Source organism: Centropristis striata, chromosome 9 (assembly GCF_030273125.1).
Source record: "Centropristis striata isolate RG_2023a ecotype Rhode Island chromosome 9, C.striata_1.0, whole genome shotgun sequence".
Classification (NCBI taxonomy): domain Eukaryota; kingdom Metazoa; phylum Chordata; class Actinopteri; order Perciformes; family Serranidae; genus Centropristis; species Centropristis striata.
This window is the reverse complement of record NC_081525.1, coordinates 222,713-235,010: the sequence shown is the minus strand read 5'-3', so window position 1 is coordinate 235,010 and position 12,298 is coordinate 222,713. Positions and strand designations below refer to the sequence as shown.

General features: G+C 36.4%; 1 protein-coding gene and 1 non-coding gene across 2 annotated transcripts in view; both read left to right on the top strand.

Annotated features, from left to right (window-relative positions):
• The window catches only part of LOC131978232 (pituitary adenylate cyclase-activating polypeptide type I receptor-like), a 48,754-nt gene that overhangs the window by 2,321 nt on the left and 34,135 nt on the right, over positions 1–12,298 (top strand). The window contains exon 2 of the mRNA XM_059341803.1: positions 11,858–11,966. Within this exon, the coding sequence (XP_059197786.1) occupies positions 11,858–11,966 (109 nt within the window). The remainder of the gene's footprint in view (positions 1–11,857; positions 11,967–12,298) is intronic.
• On the top strand, positions 4,470–4,669 carry LOC131978447 (U2 spliceosomal RNA). The gene has a single exon (XR_009394963.1). It is a non-coding gene; the product is annotated as a U2 spliceosomal RNA (small nuclear RNA).

Genomic DNA, 12,298 nt, shown 5'->3' with positions numbered 1-12,298 from the left:
CTTACAGCGTGCCTATAGAAACACCAGATATTTATTCCAGTGTGCCTATAGAAACAGCCAGACATTTCTTACAGTGTGCCTATAGAAACAGCCAGACATTTCTTACAGCGTGCCTATAGAAACAGCCAGATATTTCTTACAGCGTGCCTATAGAAACAGCCAGACATTTCTTACAGCGTGCCTATAGAAACAGCCAGATATTTCTTACAGCGTGCCTATAGAAACAGTCAGATATTTCTTACAGCGTGCCTATAGAAACAGCCAGATATTTCTTACAGCGTGCCTATAGAAACAGCCAGACATTTCTTACAGTGTGCCTATAGAAACAGTCAGATATTTCTTACAGCGTGCCTATAGAAACAGCCAGATATTTATTCCAGTGTGCCTATAGAAACAGCCAGACATTTCTTACAGCGTGCCTATAGAAACAGCCAGATATTTTTTACAGTGTGCCTATAGAAACAGCCAGATATTTCTTACAGTGTGCCTATAGAAACAGCCAGATATTTCTTACAGCGTGCCTATAGAAACAGCCAGACATTTCTTACAGCGTGCCTATAGAAACAGCCAGATATTTCTTACAGCGTGCCTATAGAAACACCAGACATTTCTTACAGCGTGCCTATAGAAACACCCAGACATTTCTTACAGTGTGCCTATAGAAACAGCCAGACATTTCTTACAGCGTGCCTATAGAAACAGCCAGATATTTCTTACAGCGTGCCTATAGAAACACCAGACATTTCTTACAGCGTGCCTATAGAAACACCAGACATTTCTTACAGCGTGCCTATAGAAACACCAGACATTTCTTACAGCGTGCCTATAGAAACAGCCAGATATTTCTTACAGCGTGCCTATAGAAACACCAGACATTTCTTACAGCGTGCCTATAGAAACAGCCAGATATTTCTTACAGCGTGCCTATAGAAACACCAGACATTTCTTACAGCGTGCCTATAGAAACAGCCAGATATTTCTTACAGCGTGCCTATAGAAACACCAGATATTTATTCCAGTGTGCCTATAGAAACAGCCAGACATTTCTTACAGTGTGCCTATAGAAACAGCCAGACATTTCTTACAGCGTGCCTATAGAAACAGCCAGATATTTCTTACAGCGTGCCTATAGAAACAGCCAGACATTTCTTACAGCGTGCCTATAGAAACAGCCAGATATTTCTTACAGCGTGCCTATAGAAACAGTCAGATATTTCTTACAGCGTGCCTATAGAAACAGCCAGATATTTCTTACAGCGTGCCTATAGAAACAGCCAGACATTTCTTACAGTGTGCCTATAGAAACAGTCAGATATTTCTTACAGCGTGCCTATAGAAACAGCCAGATATTTATTCCAGTGTGCCTATAGAAACAGCCAGACATTTCTTACAGCGTGCCTATAGAAACAGCCAGATATTTTTTACAGTGTGCCTATAGAAACAGCCAGATATTTCTTACAGTGTGCCTATAGAAACAGCCAGATATTTCTTACAGCGTGCCTATAGAAACAGCCAGACATTTCTTACAGCGTGCCTATAGAAACAGCCAGACATTTCTTACAGCGTGCCTATAGAAACACCCAGACATTTCTTACAGTGTGCCTATAGAAACACCAGACCCTCCTGTGACTCCATTAACCCTCAGACACAAACAGAAAGCATTAATATTTCCTCCACATTTGCACAGACGGCAGATTGAAACTGAGACGGTTCAGAATATTAATGTTTTTATTCCATTTCATCCTCATTCACCCGTTTGTTGTTTGTTCTGACTGAGCTGGAAACTCATTTAATGTCACATTCAGAAACATATTTACATTTCATCAAGTCATTCAACTGGAACACATCAAGAACAAAGACTAGATGTAGAAGAGATAATAATAACTGATTTATTATTCTGACTTACTGGATCAACATTTAGAACCAAAGAGAAACAAAGAAAAACCAACATAAATGTGATCTTGTGATTGTGTGTGATCCTGTCATCAATTCTGGTTTTATTCTAGTGGGACTCTGTTTGATTTGGCTCTGGTGGGTTTAGAGGAACAATGTTGGTCATTTTGTGTATTTTTGTGTCTTTTCTGTGTCTTTTTGGGCCATTTTGTGTTTTTTTTTAGTCATTTTGTTTCTTTTTTGTTCATTTTGTGTCTTTTTGTATCTTTTTTTGGTAATTTTGTGTCATTTTTTGTCTTTTTGGGTCATTTTGTGTTTTCTTGTATCTTTTTTTAGTAATTTTGTGTCATTTTTTGGTCATTTTTTGTCTTTTTGGGTCATTTTGTGTCTTTTTGTGTCTTTTCTTAGTCGTGTTGTGTCTTGTGCATCAAATCCTGCTTTGGAGCGTTTGGAGACTCCAGAGGGTTAACTGAATATGAATAAATGGTATTGATTGATTGATTGATTGATTGATTTTGGTGGCCAGCGAGTTAAAGGAAGATGAAACTATTTTATTTTCCGCTTTCAGACACAATGACTTCATTGATTTTTGGGGAATAATGAGTTCAGTAATCCAGTTTGTGGAGACGAAGACGGGAAATAAAGGAATGATGCAGTTAGAGAGGCAGCCGGCTGACAGCTGCTCTGGAGAAATATCTGTCAAATCACATCAGAAATAAGTTAATAAATTAAATGAATTAGACATAGAATATCACCGTAGTAGATACTTTTAATCACCGTAAATCAAGAAATAGTACAAAACTCTTAAACTGCAGAAAACACATTTTACTGTCAAATGAAAGGAGAAACATCATGATGTCACAAAGACACAATGACCCTAAAATAACAGGACTACTCCGTCAAAATGATGCTGATATTCACATTTAAATCTACAGTATAAAACCCACTCACTGTGTTTATTACGCTGAAGTTCTGCCGACCACAGCTGATGGTATTCTACTGTAAATTAAACAGATATTTTTTACAGTGTGTTCTCTGTTGTGGTGCTTGAGGACCTGGACCAGGTTCAGGATCAATAAAACCACTAGAGTCCACCTGATGGTGGAGAGAAGACGCTTTATTTTAATGAATTAGTGAAATTAGAATTCCTCAAAAGGTCCAAATATTCATTTAATATTCCTTTAATATTCCTTTAAGGGTCTGAAACAGCCGAGTATCAATATTACACAGGAACCTGGAGATAGAGATAGATTAGAAACATTAAAGGGCCGGAAACACACACACACACACACACACCCAGCCGCCCTGTGTGTGTGTGTGTGTGTGTGTGTGATTGAATTTAAATGACATCACAGTCACGTAAACTGTTGCCATTTAGATTGAGAGGTTACAATAATTAAAGAGCTGCTCAAATGGCACCACACACACACACACACACACACACACATTCTTGTACCTCTGTCTTTGTGAGGACCCTCATTGGAACAGTGATTTTCCTACCAAGGTTATAACAGTTTTTAGAGTGAGTTTGCTAGTTTAGTATTTATTTTATTGAAATGTTTAGTTTTAGTTTAGTTTTGATTGGTTTTAGTTGTTTTGTAGCTCTACGTTCAGCTAGAAACAACAATGGTCAAATGGAAAAACATTTAATAAAATATAAATGACACTTTTAGACGTGCGGTAATAAGTCGGGGACACTTTTTGTTTTATTTGATCAAATAATTCTGTTTTTAATCACAGTGTAAAGTGATTTTAGTAACTTATTGGCAGTAATTAACCCTTCTAATGTACAACATGAGTCAAAGAGGACCCTTCTTCATTCCTCCTGTTGTTTCATGCTGCTGTGTGTTTCTGTGCTCAACATATTCTTTGAATATCTTGTTTTTTATTACAACAGATCATTATTTCCATTTTTCCCTTCATACTTTTTAAGTGTGATGGTTTTGAGAGCAGTAACATGTGAAAAGGAATAGAAACGAGGTGGAAGGAAACACTGGGAGGTTCTGGTTAAATCAGCTGATTATTAACCAGGAAGAGAAGTTAGACAACAACATTTAACAAAAAGAGGCAACACAATATACAAATAAAATAAATCACCAAGCTCTTGACTTGAAGAAAATAACAAAAGTCAAGTCAAAGTTTATTTATTTTTATTTATAGAGAACAAAAGGAGGTCGGCACCCATCAGCTTCCAGAAAACAGACAAAACTTTAAACAAAGGGAGTCCAAACTCTTTATCTAACAACTGTAAAACCTACAGAATTCACAAAGAGTCCAAGAAAACACACTGTCTGAACCAGTCAGACTGCTGCAACACACACTAACACACACTAACTACACAAACTGATGTGACCAACAGTAAAGACAGACTCACTAGCTGTGTCCCAAAGTCAAGGATCCTTCCTTGGTAGGATCCTTCCTTGGTAGGATCCTTCCTTGGTAGGATCCTTCCTTCAGAGTCGGGTCCTCCGGAGGCGAGGCCAGAGTCCTTCCTCTGACTGGTGTAACATTAATGGGACAGCCTTCAGAGTGTGCAGCTGTGCGTCATTGTGTAATTGGACGTCCTGCTTAACTTCAGCGCCGCTCTCGGCCCTTTGGCTGAGATCAAGTGTAGTATCTGTTCTTATCAGTTTAATAAAAAATAAATAAATACATAAATAAATTCAGCGCCGTAATTTCTAAATCAGTTCACGACATGAATGTGTCTCTGGCATCAGCACTCTGACACATATTATATAATTATTATTATATTTGTGAAAATGGAAGAAGATGCTTTAAGGTTGAATCTCCACGATTTATCAAGTAAAAACCATAAAGTGGATTAAACCTGAATATTTAAGTGATCCTGGCTGAATTCGGCCGCTACTTAGTGTCATGAATGCAGCGGCGCATAATTCATCATGGAAATATGTTCTGTGATTTTTTATTTTTTATTTTACAGTACAGTACAATAACAGTTATTTATAAATAACAATAACGGATAATATCGGACTTTCGGTCCCTGTAAACACAATAAAGAAATGTATAACTTTCTGAATGGCACAGATGCACATAGTACATCATCATCTGATGCATATAAATTAATTAACAATAACTTTAGCGACTGAGACGGCATTAATTAACTTAACCGACAATGTATCAAGATGACGTTTATTATCTTTAGACCAATATTCTGGCATTTGTTTATGTTTATGTTTTTCTTGACTTTGAACACAGTTTTGTAAGTTATGTGACAACATTCAGTGTAAACTGTAAATATCTACATATTTAAATGCATATTGCGCCGCCGGCGTCGCTGTTTCTATGCTCACCATTTTTAAATCTCCCGGTAGACCGGTGAGTGCAATGCTTTATGGGTAGTCGGAGCGCACGGAGGATACACACATGCATCCTCGGAATTTGGGCAAAAGAAGGACTCTGTCCTCCGGAGCATCCTCGACATTGGGACAGTCCTTCAGCTGTCGATGACGTAGTGTCCTTCAAATCAGCCGTTTGAGCATCCTTCCTTGACTTTGGGACACAGCGACTGTCTCTCAGCCCCGTGACCTCTGACCTCTGACCTCTGACCTGTGACCTGAGGACACACCAGCCTTTATAAGGTGCAGCCGGCTGATTGAAGAGTCCTGATTGGCTGACTGGCAGGAATCTCCGCCGCACCAATCACAGACGAGTAGAGGCAACCAGGAAGTAGAACCAGGAAGTAGAACCAGGAAGTAGAACCAGGAAGTAGGCGTCTCTCAGCTCCAGAAGGTCCAACCAGCTCCAGGCGACCTCACAGCTGATTTACATAAACAGAAGAGTAATATGGAGAAACAATAAATAAAGAACGGCAGGCGGCCGGAACATAAGTTAATGTTTTTTATCAAGTTAATTGAGGAAAACCTGGAATACTCAAAGATTAGAATAATTTATTGAACAGATATAGAACATAAGAACTTTAGACCGTGTTGTGCATCAAAGGGTTAATAAGTAACTTACTGTAATTAATATTTACAGCAGAACTACTCTATTTTCATTTACAGATAAAATAAAAAATAATTAAACACTAATTATTTAGTTGTGTTTACAGTACTGATTTATTTACTGTATAAAAACAGTTAAACATTGTGATTTTTAATGTTACTGTAAATGTCACTACAGCACAGTAAACAATGCTGTTAATGTGATTAAAATGTCATCATTATCTTTTGTATAAATAACTAGTAATTGCAGGTAATTACTCTATACAGTAAAGAAAATAATATGAATACATTTACTGTTTTTAAATTGATTTCCAACAGCGTTTGTATCGGACTGATTCTGATCAAAATGATGATAAAAATATAAAAATACAGTCGTCTACTTTACTTTTCATTCTGTCTACTGTCGGGTTTTTTTTACAGTAATGTTTTAACTACTGTAATTTTAGCTGTAAACTCCATGAGGCCAGTTTCAGTTTGATGATGATATACCAAGTAAAACTGGAGACAAGCTCAAATAGATTTAGTATCAAATGATAGAACTGGATGGAACCCTCTTATATGGTAGATTTGACACCTTTGGTCACATTTGACACATTTACAATTCTTTATTGAGCATGATAGTGTTTTGAAAGTTAAAAAAAGATTCAAAATCACATTTTATGTTGGACTAAAGGACTAAAAAAATGACAGAAAAAAGACACAAAATGACACAAAATGACCAAAAAAAGACACAAAATGACTAAAAAAAGACACAAAATGACTAAAAAAGTCACATAAAGACACAAAATGACCCAAATTGTTCCTCTAAACACTAAGAGCCAAATCAAATGGAGTCCCACTAGAATAAAACCAGAGTTGATGACAGGATCACACACAATCACAAGATCACATTTATGTTGGTTTTTCTTTGTTTCTTTTTGGTTCTAAATGTTGATCCAGTAAGTCAGAATAAAAAATCAATTATTATTATTATCAGGTCATATAGGTGAAAAATATACCAACATGGTATTTAAACATGTTTTAAGTGGTGAATACAAGCAGGATGGAAGGAGTCAGACATGGAGGAAATAGAACAAAACTACACAGAGTTAAACGTCCTGCAGCAGGCCAAGAGGTCAAAGGTCACGCTCACCTGCAGCGTCTCCATCTGTCTCCATCAGCTGTTTACCTGTTTACACAAACACACAAACACACAAACACATTCACCACACAAATCAATTAGACACATTCACCATTACAGGGATTAACTCTGTCACATGATCGGACATCATTAATGGATCTATTCTGTCTCATGATCAGACATCATTAATGGATCTATTCTGTCACATGACATCATTAATGGATCTATTCTGTCACATGATCAGACATCATTAATGGATCTATTCTGTCTCATGATCAGACATCATTAATGGATCTATTCTGTCTCTTGATGAGACATCATTAATGGATCTATTCTGTCTCTTGATCAGACATCATTAATGGATCTATTCTGTCACATGATCAGACATCATTAATGGATCTATTCTGTCTCTTGATCAGACATCATTAATGGATCTATTCTGTCTCTTGATCAGACATCATTAATGGATCTATTCTGTCACATGATCAGACATCATTAATGGATCTATTCTGTCTCATGATCAGACATCATTAATGGATCTATTCTGTCACATGATCAGACATCATTAATGGATCTATTCTGTCACATGACATCATTAATGGATCTATTCTGTCACATGATCAGACATCATTAATGGATCTATTCTGTCTCATGATCAGACATCATTAATGGATCTATTCTGTCTCTTGATGAGACATCATTAATGGATCTATTCTGTCTCTTGATCAGACATCATTAATGGATCTATTCTGTCACATGATCAGACATCATTAATGGATCTATTCTGTCTCTTGATCAGACATCATTAATGGATCTATTCTGTCACATGATCAGACATAATTAATGGATCTATTCTGTCTCATGATCAGACATCATTAATGGATCTATTCTGTCACATGAACAGACATCATTAATTGATCTATTCTGTCTCATGATCAGACATCATTAATGGATCTATTCTGTCTCATGATCAGACATCATTAATGGATCTATTCTGTCACATGACATCATTAATGGATCTATTCTGTCACATGATCAGACATCATTAATGGATCTATTCTGTCACATGATCAGACATCATTAATGGATCTATTCTGTCTCATGATCAGACATCATTAATGGATCTATTCTGTCACATGATCAGACATCATTAATTGATCTATTCTGTCTCATGATCAGACATCATTAATGGATCTATTCTGTCTCATGATCAGACATCATTAATGGATCTATTCTGTCACATGACATCATTAATGGATCTATTCTGTCACATGATCAGACATCATTAATGGATCTATTCTGTCACATGATCAGACATAATTAATGGATCTATTCTGTCTCATGATCAGACATCATTAATGGATCTATTCTGTCTCATGATCAGACATCATTAATGGATCTATTCTGTCACATGATCAGACATAATTAACGGATCTATTCTGTCACATGATCAGACATCATTAATGGATCTATTCTGTCACATGATCAGACATCATTAATGGATCTATTCTGTCTCATGACATCATTAATGGATCTATTCTGTCTCATGATCAGACATCATTAATGGATCTATTCTGTCTCATGATCAGACATAATTAATGGATCTATTCTGTCTCATGATCAGACATCATTAATGGATCTATTCTGTCACATGACATCATTAATGGATCTATTCTGTCACATGATCAGACATCATTAATGGATCTATTCTGTCACATGATCAGACATAATTAATGGATCTATTCTGTCTCATGATCAGACATCATTAATGGATCTATTCTGTCTCATGATCAGACATCATTAATGGATCTGTTCTGTCTCATGATCAGACATAATTAATGGATCTATTCTGTCTCATGATCAGACATCATTAATAGATCTATTCTGTCTCATGATCAGACATAATTAATGGATCTATTCTGTCTCATGATCAGACATCATTAATGGATCTATTCTGTCTCATGATCAGACATCATTAATGGATCTATTCTGTCTCATGATCAGACATCATTAATGGATATATTCTGTCTCATGATCAGACATCATTAATGGATCTATTCTGTCTCATGATCAGACATCATTAATGGATCTATTCTGTCACATGACATCATTAATGGATCTATTCTGTCACATGATCAGACATCATTAATGGATCTATTCTGTCACATGACATCATTAATGGATCTATTCTGTCTCATGATCAGACATCATTAATGGATCTATTCTGTCACATGATCAGACATCATTAATGGATCTATTCTGTCACATGACATCATTAATGGATCTATTCTGTCTCATGATCAGACATCATTAATAGATCTATTCTGTCTCATGATCAGACATCACTAATAGAGCAGCAGGAGCAGAAGGAATCTATATTTCTAGTGATTGTAGACATGTATAATTATTTGGGGCCGACATGCTCTGCAGGTTTCTGTCCTCCTCCTCTTCACGTTCTTCAGAAAATAAAAAGACGTCAAGTCTTCAGGAGGAGGTTCAACTCCCACGTTACTGAACAGAGGTTCATCACCACAACACCACATCCTCTGGCTCTGCAGGGACTACATGTATGAGACAGGGTTCAGATTATTAGACAGGGTTCAGATTATTAGACAGGGTTCACATTATTAGACAGGGTTCAGATTATTAGACAGGGTTCAGATTATTAGACAGGGTTCAGATATTAACCAATTTAATCCGGGAAGCATCACCACATTTCTACCATTAAAACAGGGAGCTGTTGTGTTTTTCTACCATTAAAGAGGAAAGTGGATACGTGGTTTTGTAGTATTTGTAGTTTTTTCCCACCTATTTTCGGTCTCTTGGCCAATGAAATGCATCAGAATCCATGTGGGAGTGTCCCAATGCATCATGGGACTTTTCCAGAACTTATAAATCATGGTGAAGACGACTATAGCGGAGGAGCTCAGATATAACAGCTATAAGCTCTCAGATACTTTATGAATTTCATTTCTATCTGCTTCAGAGGCTGAAAAATCTATTATTTAGTAGAAGAGTTGACACTTCTGTTGGATTTACAGAGAAACTGATTTTAAAATCACCAATCAGAGGTTTTACAGGCAGTTTAGGCCTAAATGGGTTAAACAAGCTTCAGATTATTAAACAAGCTTCAGATTATTAAACAAGCTTCAGATTATTAAACAAGTTTCAGATTATTAAACAAGCTTCAGATTATTAAACAAGCTTCAGATTATTAAACAAGCTTCAGATTATTATGAATGAATGAATGCTTTATTTCGGTTACAAAAAACAACAACAAAAAGCAAAAACAAAACAAAACAAAGACAAAATAAAATCATGTTTTTACAAAAGAATCCATCAGACAGCAACCGAAAAAGGAACAGGCTGAAGCCACTAAAGGCTTATTTTTGCCTCTCCTGTACAATCTACATGCATATATATTACATTATATACATTACATTATATACATTACATTATATACATTACATTAACTGAATAATTCACATCGTTACAAAACACAAGATAGCTTAAACTGAAAAATCTAATTCAATCAAATTTCATTGTAACCCTTGATAATTTTAGATTTTAAAGTCTTCTTGAAAACTAACATAGACTTACGCATCTTTATTTCATCATTTAGTCCATAATTCCATAATTTTACACCCAAAACTGACACACATCTGTATTTGAGATTAGTTCTGACTTTCTGAGTTTCAAACATTAAACAAGCTTCAGATTATTAAACAATCTTCAGATTATTAAACAAGCTTCAGATTATGTTCACATGAGTGTAAAGCACATAGATGGACTGATGGACTCATTAATCACAGTAAAACTCTGCTGCTGACTCTGGAAGAATCAATGTTTTTCCTCTCACTGCAGACATTAAATGCTGTTTCTGTATTTAAATGTTTTGTTCCAGTGAAAGAGAGAAAAGCCCCCAGCCCACCTGTCTGTCTTTTTACAAGAATCCATTTTAAAGGGATCAGTTTAAATCCCAAATGTTCAGCTGTCTGTGTTCTGCATTATTTTTGAATCCCTGTGCTTCCATTGGTTGTTTCTAATGTGTGAAGTCTATAAACTGAATTTATTCTGAATCAGACGGAAGATTCTGCAGCAAGTGGAGACAAAACTACACATTCAAAAAAGGTGTGTCTAAAAATAAAAGCTAAAAACAGTAAATCTGAGGGAAATGATCTTGCTGCATGGACAGATAATTTACCTTGACAAGATTTATTAAATTAAGATGGAAAATGACCCAAAAAATATGTTAAATCACAAAAAAATATGTAAAATTTACCAAAAATGACAATGAAAATATGACCCAAAAAGACTTCCAGTAGTGACGTCGTCCTTATTTTAAGTGTTCAACATGCTTATTTCTAGATTTAATAATCTTAATTTAAGAAATGCAAGATCATTTCCCTCAGATTTACTGTTTTTATCTGGTTTTAGACTAAACACCTTTTAGCTTAGTCATTCTTCACTAATACTGAGTATTTTTTCTCCAAATATATATAATATATTTCATAATCTTCATCTTAATTTGCTAAAAGTAAGAAAACAAAATATGTCATTGCTTATATTTAGTGTATTTCCCTTATTTTGAGCCTGTAAAAGTTAAATTTTTAAGTAATCTCATCTTAAAACCAGCATTTATTGCTTTTGTTTAGTATATTTCAGTTCCTCCAGCGGCCACTAGAGGCTCCCTCAAAACATTGTGAATTAATTTTAAAGTCATGCATAGTGAAGGAGTCTCTGCACCACGTGTGAGTTCATAAAGAATGAATCATGGTCCTGGTAGCACCTTGGTTTCATGCATCACTTGTGCCGCTCTCTGCCGTCTCTCCGTGTCCTGGTCCCCTGATTGCACCTAACCTGGCGTGGCCTCTCTCCTCAGGCGGAGGCCATCCACCCAGACTGTGCCCTGGTGGTCCAACACATGAAAGCTCAAGAAGAATGCTACCAGATCCTGAAACAGGAGGAGAACAACCACTCCAACAGGACAGGTCTGTAGCTCCCAGAACACACTTACAGGACCAAGTGGGGACTCACGTCCCAGCTGGGGACAGACTTCAGGTCCCCGCATCGTTAAACACTGACTTCAGTCTTAAACTTAACTCGAGTTAAGATGAAATAAAGCTCTGCCTGCCGAGGCTCAGAGAAAGGCTTGGTGTGGGTATTTAGGAGGTTGTGAACAATAAACTGATGTGACCAGATATTCAGTCTAACTAGTGAGAGATTCTGCTGCATCAAACCATACGACTCATGAACTCCTCCGTGATGATGCACCGGGAAAGATTTACAACTGTCTGTAGGTTGTAGAGCATCTTTAACGAAC